Source organism: Melopsittacus undulatus, chromosome 11, assembly GCF_012275295.1.
Source record: "Melopsittacus undulatus isolate bMelUnd1 chromosome 11, bMelUnd1.mat.Z, whole genome shotgun sequence".
Classification (NCBI taxonomy): Eukaryota; Metazoa; Chordata; class Aves; order Psittaciformes; family Psittaculidae; genus Melopsittacus; species Melopsittacus undulatus.
Genome location: NC_047537.1, coordinates 12038909 through 12054080, shown reverse-complemented (window position 1 = coordinate 12054080; position 15172 = coordinate 12038909). Strand labels below are relative to the sequence as shown.

The 15172-nt window shown below is 51.6% G+C and overlaps 1 protein-coding gene across 1 annotated transcript; it reads left to right on the top strand.

The window, feature by feature from the left end:
- The first annotated feature begins 2476 nt into the window (after positions 1-2476).
- On the top strand, positions 2477-15172 carry TSEN54 (tRNA splicing endonuclease subunit 54). The gene is made up of 11 exons (XM_034067557.1): positions 2477-2526; positions 2617-2775; positions 4399-4462; positions 4606-4689; positions 7718-7816; positions 8090-8142; positions 8493-8591; positions 10875-11509; positions 12043-12103; positions 12788-12904; positions 13964-15172. The coding sequence occupies exons 1-11, from the start codon at positions 2498-2500 to the stop codon at positions 14112-14114; spliced, it is 1551 nt and encodes a 516-aa protein (XP_033923448.1). The 5' UTR covers positions 2477-2497; the 3' UTR covers positions 14115-15172.

The following is a 15172-nucleotide window of genomic DNA, read 5'->3' as shown; positions in this document are numbered from 1 at the left end:
GCATCCCCCCGGCCAACCCCCTGCATCCCCGTGCTGCCCTCAGCATCCCCCGGCAGCCCCCATCACTCTGCATCCCCCGGCACCACCCCTCCCCACCCCTCCTGCATCCCCCCGCACTAGGGAAGGCATCGGGGCCCTGGAGGGCTCAGACAAAGCCCATTTCTGGCCCCCGGCAGGTTCTGCCAAAGCTTGGCAAAGCCCTTCAGGTGCCACGACAAGCAGAAGGAGCAATAGTGGGCTCTGGGGAAGCCCAGCAAAGCCCATCAGATGTTCCAAAAGACAGCAGGGGCCTTGGCGATCCCTGGCAAAGCTCACCAAAGCCATCGCTCACCCTGGCAGGCAGACTGGACACTGCAAGGCTCCTGCAAAACCCACCATGGAACGCTGCTGAGTATTTTGGAAGGCAGCAGAGGCTGTGGTGGTCTCAGGCAAAGTAGGCCAAATCAAGGAAGGCATTCAGGAAGGCACCTGGGGGGTTGGAAGGTAATGGCAAAGTCCACCAAAGCCTGTCAGGAATTTTGGGAAGTAGCAGGGGCACTGGTGGTCTCTGGCAAAGTGAAAGCCCCCTGAGTACTGTGGAAAGCAGCAGGAGCCCTGCTGGGCACTGGCAAAGCCTGCCAAAGCCAGCCAGGCATTCCAAATACATCAGTGGCCCAGGCATTCCCCTGTAAGCCCGTCAAAGCTCACCGGGCACTTCAGAAAGCTGCAGGGGCCCTGTCTGGCAGCAAAGACCAAAGGGCACTCTGGAAGGCAGCAGGGCTCGGGAAGGCTCTGGCAAACCCACGGAGCCCACCAGGAAGCCTGGAAGGTTTTCCCAGAGCTCGTCTGCTGGTGGTCCTGTAAAGAATAGGGTGCTCCCCGACCCTGGCAGCTGAAATCCCCATATTGGAAAGAAATGTGAACTGAGATGTCTTGACACTCCTGAGTCTTGTAATCACAGTGGGTGACAAAAGCAAATTGTGGATCAGAGCCTTTCCTTTGCAGTTTGAACACATCCACTTTAAGGAAAGTCTGAGTTACACAAAGTGGGGACAGACAGTTGAAGGCCACAGGACATGCATCCTGGGATTATGTTATAACCAGGCGGTCCAAACAGCCTCCAAAATACATGTGTTTTGGAAATGAGGGGGAAAAAGCCCTGCCAGCATCCAGCCTGCTGCCCCTCACTAGTCCTCCTTCCCTCACGTACCACAGAGGAGCACCACTGACCAAAAAGCACTTCATCTCCTCACAGGATGAAGGCTCAGCTGAGGAGGAGGAAATAATCAGGCAGGAAGTGAAAATTAAGCCATTCCGAGGAAAATGAAGGGGAAGGGTTTATGCATTCATCTGCCTAAGCTAGCGCCTTGTCAAACGACTGTTACTGGGAAAACACGGTGGGAAATGGACTCTGCTGGGGCAATGCTTGAGGCTCAGTGACTCCTGGGAAACAGTAACAGCCCCATGGAAGAAACCTCCTTCAGCACCGCTCCTGCTGCGGGAGCTGCGGCACATGCCCGAGAGCACATGGAACCGGCCGTGGGGGCTGCGGGGCACCCGGGAGGAGAGGAAGCATCTGCTCTGTGATGGACACAGCCCCTTCCAGATGACTGCCTGGCTCCAGATGGCTCTGAGTGTCCCATCACAGGGCACAGCTGATGTTGGTGATGCCTCTGGGGAAATGTACTTAAGAAAGTGCAAAATTCCACGTGGCAGTGAGGAGAGAGGGAAAGGGGGGGGGGGTAGAGAAGGAAGTGTGAGAGGTGACAGCAAGGTAGCAGCAAGGCCAGGGAGGAGGGGAAGAAGAGGTGGCCCAGATGCTGGTCCAGATGTTCACCAGAAGCCACTGAAGTAATAGAATCCCAGAATGTTTTGTGTTTAAGGGACCTTAAAGCTCCTCCAGCTTCAACCCCTGCCACAGGCAGGGACACCTTCCACTGGAGCAGCTTGCTCCAAGCCCCTGTGTCCAACCTGGCCTTGAACACTGCCAGGGATGGGGCAGCCACAGCTTCTCTGGGCACCCTGTGCCAGCGCCTCAGCACCCTCCCAGGAAACAGCTTCTGCCTAAGAGCTCATCCCAGTCTCCCCTGTTCTGGCAGGTTCAAGCCATTCCCCTTGGCCTGTTCCTACAGGCCCTTGTCCCAAGCCCCTCTCCAGGTTTCCTGCAGCCCTTTTCAAAGCAGATATCCATGACTGGGACTAATGTTAATTGGCAATAAATGAGTTTTCCCAAAGCCCAGCCTGTGTTACCTGTTACGGCCATAGGTGACCGATCTCCCTGCCTCTACCCCAACCCAGGAGCTGTTCCGCTTTACTTCCTCCCCCTTGCTGTGAGGAGGGGTGAGCGGGACGCAGCCAGCTCCGGCTGCTCACCCTCGAGAGCCGACCGCGGCACGCAGCGTGGGGCTAAGCGCAGTGCTCGCAGTCCTCCCAACCCCTAGGGGGCGCGCTAGCGGCTCCTTGCTCTGCAGGCGCTAGGGCCCGGCGGCGGCAGGAAGCCGCTGCGTGCGGTGGAACGATGGAGGCCGGCTGCTCGCGCCCTCTGAGGTAGGCTCGTGCGGGCCGTGCGGGGAGGCCGCAGGCCGGGTGCCGGTGCTCTCGGCCGCCCCTCACCGTGCCGCGCCTCTCGCCTCGCAGCGCGGCGCAGCCGCTGGCGGCCGCCGGCCGGAAGGGCTCGAAGCGCTCGCGGGGCCAGAAGGACTTCATCCCCGACGGCTCGGCCGAGCAGGCGGAGAAGCTGCGCCTGTGCCAGGAGGAGCAGTGGCGGCTGCTCTCCGAGGAGCGGGTGGTGCGGCGGTGAGTCCTCAGGGCCGGGCGCGGCGGGCTCTGACTCGCTGGGGCACAGCAGCTGTAGCAGTGCAATGGTAATGTCAGGGGGGTGTCCGCGGGCAGGTTCCTCACCCATCCCTTCGTTTACCTGCTGGGGAGGAGGGGCAGGGGGAGCACACCCCGGCGGTTCCCTCGGGAGCAGGGACTTGCACCGGCACCAGGGGCTTCAGTGGGGGTGTTCTGACAGTCCCTTGGCTCTCTCAGGTGTGTGTGTTCTCCTGTAGCCTTTGCAGACAGCAGCCACTGTTTTGCTGTGTGTGACCTGAGTTACACGGCATCTTGTTGACCACAGAGTCGTAGAATCCCAGACTGGTTTGGGTTGGAAGGAACCTTAAAGCTCATCCAGTTCCAACCCCTGCCACAGGCCGGACCCCTTCCACTGCCTGAAGAGCTTCTGCCTAAGAGCTCATCTCAGTCTCCCCTGTTCTGGCAGGTTCAAGCCATTCCCCTTGGCCTGTCCCTACAGGCCCTTGTCCCAAGCCCCTCTCCAGGTTTCCTGCAGCCCCTTTAGGCACTGGAGCTGCTCTCAGGTCTCCCCTTCAGGAGCCTTCTCTTGTCCAGGCTGCCCCAGCCCAGCTCTCTCAGCCTGGCTCCAGAGCAGAGCTGCTCCAGCCCTCGAAGGATCTCTGTGGCCTCCTCTGGAATTGCTCCAACAGATGCTTATGTGTGGCCTTGTGCAGTTTTGGCCTCCTCATATTGTCCTTGGTTTATCAGTTTTAGTGTTTTTTAACAGCAGTACCAGTCTCCGGAGTATACAGTTTCTTGGGAGACTTTCACACGCTCCATGTCAGTGTACAGGTTGGCCAGTTGTTTTCTGGTCATGGTTTCTTTGTCTGCACTGTTCAGCAGCAGCAGAAACTATTCACATAAAATCACAGCCCTGGGGACTCTAGAATGGTGACCTCCCACAGACAGGCACATCTTCCTGCGTTATCTTCCGCTGCTGTCAAAGTCAGATTTGTTCAAGGACATGTATAAATGTGTGTCTTGGACCAGCAGTGGAGGCTTTGGAGATGGGGGGGGGGGGGTGACAGGGTAGGTTTATGTTTCCTTTCAGATGGGGAAACTGTGCTACTGACTAAAGATATTCTGTTCTGGAGTCTGTTCTGAACCCTACAGGTCTTACCTTCTGTTTCCTTAAGCCAGCTGCTAAAACCGAATGTTTTCATTCTTGAAGAGTCACCCTTCACTATTCCATTTGCTGGTTTTTGGCTGGGTTTGTGCTTTGGTTTTTTTTTCTTCCCTATAAGCCCCTGTAGGTGAGATACAGCAATTTGAGTGTCTTGGCAGCATCTCATCAGTTGTATAATCTATCATGGTGTAGGCCATGCATCCCTAGCTGGCTGCTGTAGCCTATGGGCAGGTGTCTGTGATGCTGACTGAAGACACTTTTGGTCTTCAGTTGGTGATGATAAAATCTTCAGCTGGTGCTCCCAGATCCAGAGGATGACATCTTTCTAAGGCCTCACCCTGTAAAAATGCCACCTGGAAGTCTGCTGCCTTTTGACACCTTCTTGGGCTTGTTATGTTGCTACAGCAGGAGTTGACTGTAGGACATGCCAATACTAAACTAATCTTTAACCTTTTCAGGGGGAATCTGGTAAAAGCTGAGTGGAAGCCAGGACAGGGCATTGTGGAGCTGCAGTCCCCTGCGGTGAGTGAGCTACAGAGTGTACTTGGTGCCATCATCTGCTGCTGGCCTTTGCAGGTTCCTTAATTTGCTGCTTGAAGTGGGAAAGAGCTGCTTGTCAGCAGGCACCAGCCACAGCCCATCATGGATTTGTGCTTCTGTTCCAGGGGAAGTTCTGGCACACCATGGGGTTCACACAGCATGGAAAACAGTGCCTTCTGCCCGAGGAAGCTCTATACCTGCTGGAGTGTGTAAGTAGGATACCTGTGCATGGATGCGGGCATTGCATCCTTTTGGAAGCTGTAGCAGCTTTAGAATCATAGAATGTTTGGGTGGAAGGGACCTTCAAAGCAAATCCAGTCCAACCCCCTGCAATGACCAGGGACACCTTCAATTAGATCAGGTTGCCCAGAATCACATCCAGCCTTGCCTGGAATGTCCCCAGGGATGGGGCATCCACCACCTCTCTGGGCAGCCTGTGCCAGTGTTTCACTACCCTTATTGTAAAGACTTTTTTCCTCACATCCAACCTGAATCTTCCTCTTTTAGTTTAAAGCCATCACTCCTTGTCCTATACTGCTAAAAAGTCTTCCCCTCTTTCTTACAGGCCCATTTTAGGAACTGAAAGGCCACAATAAGTTGTCCCTGAAATCTTCTCCTATCCAAGCTGAGCAACCCCAACTCTCTCAGCCTTTCCTCACAGGAGGGTACTCCATCCTTCTGATCATTTTTGCGGCCTTTCTCTGGACCCTCTCCACAGGTCCATGTCTTTCCCGTACTGAGGACTCCAGAGCTGGATGCAGTGCTCCAGGTGGGGGCTCACCAGCTGCTGGCCCTCTGGATGCAGTCCAAGATACAATTGGCCTTCTGGCCAATATTCTAGACTGATTCTGAAATCACTTAATTTGTCCTGGGTTCAGCAGTAGCAATCATTTTTCTCCTCAGTGCTGTGTTTTTGATTTCAGCCTGGGAACAACACCACTGATAACACCGATGTTTTTAGTTGTTGCTCAGTAATGTTTACTCTGACCAAAGACTTTCTGAGTCTTGTGTTCTGCCAGGGAGGAGGGAAAGCTGGGAGGAAGCATGGACAGGACACCTGACCCAAACTAGCCAAAGAGGTATTCCATACCACAGCACATCATGCCCAGTACAGAAACTGTGAGCAGTTACCTGGAAGGGCTAGATCACTGCTCAGGTTGGGCTGGATATCAGTCAGCAAGTGGTGAGCAGTTGTGTTCTCTTCCCTTGTTATTTCCCTTATCATTATTATTGTGGTAGCAGCAGTGGTTTGTGTTATACCTTAGTTACTGGACTGTTCTTATCTCAACCCGTGGGAGTTACATTCTTTCGATTCTCCTTCCCATCCCTCCAGGAGCAGGGGGAGGAGGGGGGGGAGTGAGTGAGCAGCTGCATGGTTCTGGGTTGCTGGCTGGGCTTAAACCATGACACTTGTGTTGATCACTAGTGCAGTTTGAGCAGGTGATAAGCCCCTGCTTCTTGAGGAATGGTCTCTTTTTGCCTGTTGCTGATGGAGCTCTTTGTCTCCAGGCCATGGGTTATTATTTTGTACTCTTCAGGAGCCCCTGTTCCACAGCATGTGTCAGGGTCCAGTTTATGCTGCTGGTATTATTTTTAACCCACTCCTATGTCAAATACAATGATAGAGACAAGGAGAGTTTTACCTGATCTGAACTTCTATTGGTACAGCAGGAATGAATCAGCTTTTTTACCAGAGTGAAAGAAGCATGAGAAGCAAGTTACAGAGTTTTCCATTGAGATCTCTACTTTCTTGCTCTGGGGATGATGAAGCACACATGTATTAGTTATTTCTTTAATGAAATCTGTGTATGGGGACTTGGCCTTCCACAGTCCAGGAAAGCACACTGTTCTGGGAATTTCTGGAAATGAGATCAAGCCATTAGCTGCTGTTCCTTGCAGGATTTAATTGGAATAAAAGGGTTTAACACCAAGAAACTCTTTTTCTCAGAGCTGTGTGCAGTTAATTAGGACATCTGAGACTGGTCAGTGCCTTTTCTGTCATAAACTGACTTCTTCCCTTGTCCCCAGTGTATCTTACAGATTTTGCAGTGGCAGGGTTCAGAAGTTCCTTAGCACAGATTTTCTGTGCTTCTCCTTGAAGCCGATAGGAATTAGTGAAACTCTCTCAAGCCTGACAAGGCCACACTGAGGCACTAAATCAGACCTTCCCATGTGAAGGGTATTGGTGGGAGAGACAGTTCTGGAGCAGCCAGTGCTGTACATGCTTGACAATCACAGATATTTGGGCTTCCTACTTGGCATCTCTTCTCAGTATGTATGGCAGAAAGAAATCTAAATAGGGCAGATGGGAGTGAGACTAAGTTGTTTTCAGTGCTTCTCTGCTTGCAGAAATGCTAGTGAGGGCTCAGCTGGATTTCTTTGCCATAAAGAGTGTTTTTTTGTCTCTCCACCAAAGCCTGGAATCAGTCTGATCTAAAGGGGATCTTCTTTTTCCTTTAGCAAAACTTAATCAGATAATGGGGATCTGATGCCATCACTTAAGTCCACACTGCAGAGGCTGGGCTTTTTAGGACTGCCATTTTGACAAATACATCGGAAATAAATTGATGAAAATTCAGTTATTTGGTCAGTTGCTGATTACAGGGTCTCTCCCCGGTTAGATGCCTTCAGCCAGGGGGGAGCTGTGGTTCTTAGTGTGGTGTTTGCTTTGTTTGAGTGAACACTGTCTTAAAAAAACAACAAAAACCAGCAAGGTCAAAAAAGAAGCTTCACCTACAACTGCCTGAGGGAGGTGAGTTGCTGTTGTCTGGGGAATGTGGCAGTGGGATCACTGGGGCTGCAGTAAATGCTTCAGAGGAGCCACCAGCTGGTGGCATCTGAGGACACCATCAATTCCTTTGCTTCAGCTCTCTCGGTTGTGGTGGTTCTAAAAGGTTTTGTAGTTGTGCTGTGTCCTGAGTCGCTGAGATCATCAAAGTTAAAGAAATTTATCTCCCAAAGCAATCATTATTTTAATAGTTGAGCATCATGCTCCCTGCAGCATCCTCCAAATAGAAGCAGTGCTGGAGGTGACAGCGGTGTTTGGGAACTGATTGCCTGGCTGCTAAAATAAGGGCATGGGGGAACTGGGCATGGGAGAGGGACTGTGAATAATCCAGGTGGCACATGGATATCATGTCAAGGAGGGTGCTGGGACCAGCTTTCAGGAAGAGAACAGTGCGAGCTTATGTAGGTTTGTTCTCTGTGATTCTCTCAACACCAACTTTTGCCCTGCAGGGCTCTCTTCAGCTCTTTTACAGGGATCTTCCCTTGTCCATTGAGGAAGCCTATGAGATCCTCCTGTCCCAGGAGGCGATGGACCTGCCACATTACCAGGTGTGTTGAGACCTCCAACTGGTGCAGGGAGCCCAGCCTCTGCCACACCACCTCCTCTAGTGGCTCGTAGCAGAGTGGGACAGTCAGGGAGAGAAGTTTTTCACACTCAGTTTTCTAGATGATCTGTTCCTGTTTTCCCACCTTTGCTTTGGGTCCTCACCTTGGCATTTTCCCCTCTGCAAGTGCTGCACTGTGTTCGCTCAGTGATAGCAAAACTGAAGTAAATTGTCTTGTGGGTAGTTGTTTAACCCTTTTGCTTTCCTTTGCTCTAAGGTGTTCAGCCACTTGAAGCAACTGGGTTATATTGTACTGAGATTCGACCCCAGGTAACCAACTTTTCCTTCTTGTGCTGCTTTTTCCTTTTTGAAGACCCTGAGCAGCTCTATGCCTGCTACATTGCCCCAATGGAACAGCAGCGAAGAGGACTTTGATCCTGCATTCCTACTCTTGGGAAGATTAAAGGCTAAAAGTGGCACTCTGCCCTTCCTTGCTCCTTCCTCTTGAGGAGGTGGTTGGGAACATGAAATGGGGCATGAACTGAGGACCATCCTGGTCCTGCTTGTGGATTTTCTGTGCCTGAAAGAAAAGGTGTTTGTTGCTGTATTCTGAGGCTGAGCAAAGGGAAATTCCACTACCTCACCCTGCTCTTAGCCTCTGTGTTGGTGTCTCCTTGCAGCACTGTGCTGTCTCCCTACGAGAGGCAATTGAATTTGGAAAGTCACTGCAAAAGTTCTGGGAAACACCATTGCAAAAGGAGGAGGAGTTCCAGTCCCTGGTAAGGATGTGGCCCAAAGCCTTCTTCTATCCTCTCCCAGGCCCTGCTGGCTCAGGAACAGCTACTTCATCACTGCATCCTTGTGCTAAGACAGGCAACTGCCCCTGAACCTGCCAACTCTCGTGATGAGATGCCAAAATAGAAGGGTAGAGAGGTCAGTGCAGAAGAAACACATGGCAGGAGTGTTGTCTTGCTCTTTTTTAGAGGGAGTGTGGACACCACAGTGCATCTTGCACTTATCCACCCCCTCACAGCAACTTACACTGTAGGGCTACACAGCAGAGAGCATAGTTGGGTCCTGGCACTTGCACATGGCCTCTAAACGTTGCCAAAATGCAAACAGATGATTTAATTAATATTTTGTTAATAATTCTGACAGCTTCCAGTAGGTGGCATCATGCTGTGAGAGAGAAGTGAGGATGACTGTGGTCTATGGGTCCATTCCTGCTGTCAAATTAATCAGTCCCTGAGGAGTTAGGAAATTCTAGGAATTGGAAGATAAAACTGCTGGTTTAAGAACTGGCCCATCTTCTCTGGAACAAAGGGCTGGATTTCATACCAGTAAGAGCTGATGGCAGGAAGGTTTCTGCCTGGCCTGTGCGGGTTTGGCTGAAGTCCATAATGTTTGCATGGAGTTGTTTGGGTCAGTATATGGGGTATGTGGAGGCTGCATGGCAGGTGGGGAGTGTGTGTCTATACAGATCAAGGCTGGGATTCTGGGTGTTGAAGTTAAACCTCATGTAGGACTGCTGAGAAATGTATTCTGCTTTTGGCATTCACTGCTTGGTTTTGGCCTGCTTTTAGCATCATAGAATCAGTGGGGTTGGAAAAGACGTTTAGGATCAAGTCCAGCCGTTCGCCAGTACAAGAACCAAGTACAAGGCTACCACTGCCCCATGGCACTGAGGCCTCATCTCCACACTGTGTGCACACTTGCAGGGACGGTGACTGCAGCTCCCCTGGGCAGCCTGTTCCAATGCCTGAGCACCCTCTGGGGAAGGAATTGTTCCTCAGCTGCATCTAAACCTGCCCTGGTGCAGCTTGAGGCCGTTTCCTCTTGTCCTGTCCCTTGCTCCTTGGGAGCAGAGCCCAACCCCTCCTGGCTCCATCCTCATGTCAGGCACTTGTAGGGAGCCATCAGGTCCCCCCTGAGCCTTCTCTTCTCCATCTGAACCCCCCAGGTCCCTCAGCCCTTCCCCATCTTTCTTGTGCTCCAGGCCTGCACCAGCTCCATTGCCCTTCTCTGGCCCCGCTCCAGCCCCTCAAGGTCTCTCTTGTAGTGAGGGGCCCAGAATTGAACACAGGATGTGAGGTGCAGCCTCACCAGTGCCCAGTGCAGGGGCACAATCCCTGCCCTGGCCCTGCTGCCGCCCTGGTGCTGATAGAGGCCAGGATGCTGGGGGCTTCCTGGCTGCCTGGGCACAAGCTGCTCATGCTCAGCTCCATCAATCAGCACCTCCACCTCCTCTTCTACTGAGCAGCTTTCCAGCCACTCTTCCCCAGGCTGGGAGTGTTGCCTGGGGTTCTTGTGGGAAGCTTTTACCCTCCTTCTCTTCCCAGCACCCCACTTCTCTGCCCCTCAATACCAGCAATGCTTCCATCTCCACAGGGAAGGGAAGGTGGCGATGGCCTCCATACATGAAATTTTTCTGCAGGTTGCCCTGACAGATCTTGGCTATTTCTGCAGGAAAAGGAAAAGGATAAAGCTTCATGTGCTGAACAAGGGGATTAAGCATTGTCTCCTATGGTGCTGGCTTATCCTGCCTGTGTTGAATGTAACTCAGGGCTGCTGCTAGGAGAGCAAAGAGTCTTGACCTCATCTTCCACTCTGCCAGGACACATCCAAATCATGAGGGACCAGCTCCAGACAGCCTTCAGGGCAGTAGGAATACACAATCCCTGCCCTGGCCCTGCTGGTGCTGATAGAGGCCAGGATGCTGGGGGCTTCCTGGCTGCCTGGGCACAAGCTGCTCATGTTCACCTTGCTCAATCAACACCCCCAGGTCTTTCTCCACTGAGTAGCTTTCCAGCCACTCTTCCCCAAGCCAGGAGTGTTGCAGGGATTATTGCTTTTTTCCCTTCTTGTTTTGTCACACAAGCAAATGCGCTCCTTCCAGCTAAGAGATTGTTGTCAAGGCTTTTCAGACTTGTCTGGGGTTCCCTCCACCTTTACTGTCTTGATAGACTGCATTCTTCCTGTTAGCAGGGAGGAGGCAAGTTTCAAAGGCAGTGAAGTTCCACCACATGCTGCTCTCCCTTTTATGCTGCTGCTTCTGTCTTTAGGTCACATGAGAAGAAATACAAGGTATCAGAGGACCTTCCAGAGGCTGAAGGTACTTCTGAAAAAGCTGGAGGTAACTGTGGAGACCACAGCTGCCTTGCCACGGAGGAAAAGCCCTTGTCAGAACAGCCAAAGGAATCAGATGCTGGCAGTGGAGAGGGGGAGTCAAACTCAGTTCCTGTTGATACAGGACAAAAGGATTCCCTGAGCGCCTCCAGGAGCTGGGCTGGGGACCACAAAGAGAGCAGCATTGGTACCCGTGCACCCCGCTGGGATTTTACCACCATTGTCTTGCCAAATGTGGCCCCAGACCAGCCATGCACACATTTGCCCTCACCTGATGACAGGCTCCTGCCAGAGAATGTGCCGGGGAGGGAGGTTGATGCAGCTTGCTGGTGCTCATCCATCAATCAGAAGCAGGAGAAGCTGTCACGGAAGGAAAGGGAGCAGCGAGAGAGGGAGAGCAGGTACAAGAGCAGTGTCAATGCTGACTGGGAGGTGAGGCGCTGCTCCAGCTGGCAGGAGTACAAAGCCTTTTTGGAGCAGAGGAGCCAGCAGAGAATTTGGAAGCGACCGCGGCATCTCTGGGACCAAGCTGTCACACCGCTTTTGCGGCCAGATGAAGCTGCCTCACCAGGTACTGGAGAGGGACCCCTTTTCCCCCCCAGCCCCTTGAAAAGTTGCCCAATTCACAGCAGCAAAAGGGGTGATGTGGAGAAGCTGAACTTCAGTTTAGGGAACAGTACCTTGAGGAGAATCTCATTAGAAGGCCTGGGCAAAGCAGGCAGAGGAGCCCAGCCATGGGTGTGGTGAGATAGAAGAAAGCTTCTCTGCCTTTCCATCTCTTTCTATAGCCCACTCAAACACCAGGATAAATACAGCCTTGGGAGGTCTTCTAATCCATTCTGCATGTCGTGCTGTACTGCAGTCCTTTCTGCTGTGTTTCAGCATGTGAAATCAGGGCCAGCAAGATGCAAAGCAACTGCAGGGTGTTGTGGGCTGTGTGCTGGGAGGAGATGACGAAGTTGAGGTCTTTGAAGTAGCCAGTGGTGACTGTGGTGCTGCCAGCCATTGTCAGAGGAGGAAGGCTTGTGGGTGGTGGTGGTGTGCTTGGAGAGCCCTGGGAGAGAAATAGCTGGTCTGATCCTTTCCTGCTCCTTCTCCCTCCAGCTGCGCTCCTCCAGCAGATCAGTGTGCTGCAGCCCTCCCACATCCTGGATGGAGCTTCCCGGTTAGTATCCAGCCAGCCAGCTCATAGCTCTTAGGGAGTGGAGATGTCTTGTGACTGTCCCTGCTTGTGAGGTCTGTGAGATGCTCATGGCAGCAACTTGGGTGCTGCCTCGCACCCAGGATGCCAAGAGAATCTAGCGCTCCAGGACCCTGTTGCATCTGTAGTGGGGGGCTGACATTTGTGTGAGGTACTAGGTCCTGCAGCATAGATCTAGGGCATTAAAGGCCAGATAAAACATCAGGGTTGCTCTTTTCCAGTCATTCACTCTCTGCACCCTAGCCATGTCATCTCCCCCAGCGGTCTTGTTGGGATTCACCTGTGCTCATCCCTGGAATGTGCTGCCATCCCTGCTGGAATGATTATAAAACCTTGGCTTTGGGACTTTTGGTTCTGCTCTTGACTGAGTCTGCATGGTGTTTGTATGGGGTCCCTGTAGGGCAGTGCAGGGCTTTGTTTCTTTTAGCAATGCTTCTTGCAATGGGGGGTGCAGAGGAGGGAGCAGGGTAGGTGGGGGGCAGGAGCTTGCTGTGGTGTGGGAAGGAATGGGAACAGTTGCAAGGTCAGTCTTCTGGGGGGGTGAAGCCTTTCAAAGGGCCCAAACTAGTCAGGTTTCAAGAGCTTTTGTGTCAATATTCTATAGTGTTTCAATCCCATATGAAGGTGGATGTGTTCTCTCTTCTGCAGGCTGCAGGAGGACCTGGAGCACATGAAAATCCACTTCAATGTGTATCAAGCAGATGCTGTGGCCAGGTTTAAGAAGACAAACCCGGGAAAGCCCTATGTCAGGATGTGTATTCAGAGGTATCCAGGGGTCTTATGCTGTGTTCTGAAACATCACAGTTGCAGTTGTGGAAGTGATGTCTTAATGATGTGTAAATGACCTGGCATCTTGTGAGAGCTTTACAAATCATCCCAGTGCCTCCCTGGAGGGTGGTCCTGCCAAGAATTATTCTTTTTACCTCTCAGTTCTTCCTTTGTTGGAGGCTGTGGCTGACAATTTCCCCACCCCTTGCATTCAGCCCACACAATTTAATCATCTGGTTGCTGTTCATGTCATGTATTACTACAGTCAGGGATAAGAAGTTACGGCTGTGTTTACGCAATGCTTGTGAAACTCAGGCAGAGCTCAGGTTTGCAGGGAGCTGTATGGTTCCTGAATCCTCAGCCAGTGCAGATCCCAGTGGATTTCTGCAGCGATGTACCTCCCACAGGCTCAGGACCATGGCTTTAGTATTTTGATCTTTATCAAATGTAACTTCAGGATCAGTATGAACATGGGATAGGTGTCTCCTTTCTTGCTGGATCACAACCCGATACTTAAACTCTGCAGGCACATACAAAGATCAGTCTCTGCCTTTTCTAATTTTGACAGACATAAATTGTCCCTCCTCTGCTTTCTGCAGCTGTAGTGGAGCAGGGGAAGTGGTGGTCCAGTTTTACAAAGGTCTGTCCGGAGCAAGTAGGATGGACGATCCTTGCTGCAGAAATGTTTTCATTTACAAGCAAAGAGACTGCAGAGTTTAAAGGAGGGAAAAGCAGCTCAGATGTTGATCCCAGCAACCTAAAGATCTGCCTAGCATGAAGGTATTAAGATTGCACTGGGCTGGCAATTTGCCAGACACTCTGTGAGCTGCATCTAAGGAGCACAGTGTGGAGCAGTGGGCAGTTGCCCTTGGTTTTGGCAAAGGATTTGACAGCTCCCAGCTCCTGGCATGCAGTACAGGCAGCCTCCTGCTTTGACTGAAAGGGGTGGGGAGGGTCACTGCCAAATCCCAAGCCTTCGTGGTCGCTGGCCAAGACAACTTTGTCTCTCTATTCCTCTCACTTTGAGAACAATGGGATATTTTTCTCTCCCTGCAGCTTTGATGAGCAGGTCCCATCTCTCCGGGCTTTGAAGCAGGTTACGTATCAGAGTGGGGACATCCCAGTGGTCTTTGCACTGGTGGATCATGGAGAAATTGCCTTCTATTCACTAAAGGAATTCAAGCTGCCAGTTGATGTTAATCACTAAAGTTGCTGTCACTTGCAGAAATGGCATGGGATGAAAGGAAGAGCTTTACTCTGGATTTGTTTTCTTGATTAATGAAATATTGCAGAAAATAGAGCCTATGAGAACTGGAACCTGGGTAGTTGACCATTTTATTCACAGTTAGGCTTCACCCACCCAGTTGGCTCCGGCATAATAGCAAAATTTACAGTGAGCAAATGTGTATGGCTTAGCAGGGCATTTCTGGACTGGAATACACACTGCTGGTTCTCCACTTTCTCATCTTGAGGACCACTAGTCCACTCTGTCTTCTTGCACTCACCTGTGGACTGTTAGAAAACACTTTGCTGGTGATCCTCTTGTCACATGTTAAGAACCACTGTGCTACACCAGTGGAATGGTTGGAGAGTCACTTAGGTCAGTCAGGGACAGAATAAGCTGATCAGATCAGCAGTGGTGGCCTGAGCCTCTGTCATTCAGCCACACCAGCAACCATCTGATCAGATCCTGATCTGGAAAAGGCACAGCCATAAAACTCAGCCACCTGGAATAAAGGTTAAGGCATTTAAGAGCAGGAAACTGTGCCCTGAACACACTTTCATCAGCTGGAGGTCACAGAAAGCCACAGATCCTTGATGGTGGCACCCCAGCTTCATGCTAGAGCAGCTCTGAGGTGTTTGGCCACCGGTATCACCACACTACGTCCAACAGTCTCACCAGGGCTGTCCTGCTGCTGTTCCTGCACTCTCTTTCCTGGATGTGGATCCTTGTCTTTTGCGAGTAAGAGTCTTCCACGTAAAGAAGGAAGCTACAAATTCCTCAGGAACCTTCCAGTCTTGTGGCTGTCATGCTCTGAACCAAGGACATCACTGCATTCCTGGCCCTGCTGTGGGAGCTTCCCACCAGGATATCCAGGTACTGAATTTGCTTTAGCCTCTATGCAGAAGTGCCAGGGGCCAGACCCCACTCTGCTGAGCACAGTGTCCAGGTTTTTCACAGTGACTGGTTTAGATGCATTTTATTTGTTATTTTTTTAATTCCTTTGTTGAGATGGAGAGAAGGCGAAGCAATAAAAAAACCTT

Coding starts and splice junctions, on each gene's coding strand:
- TSEN54 (XM_034067557.1), top strand. CDS start 2,498: ATGGAGGCCGGCTGCTCGCGCCCTCTGAG. Junction 2,527..2,616: donor GGCTGCTCGCGCCCTCTGAG/GTAGGCTCGTGC, acceptor CTCGCCTCGCAG/CGCGGCGCAGCCGCTGGCGG. Junction 4,690..7,717: donor CTCTATACCTGCTGGAGTGT/GTAAGTAGGATA, acceptor TTTGCCCTGCAG/GGCTCTCTTCAGCTCTTTTA.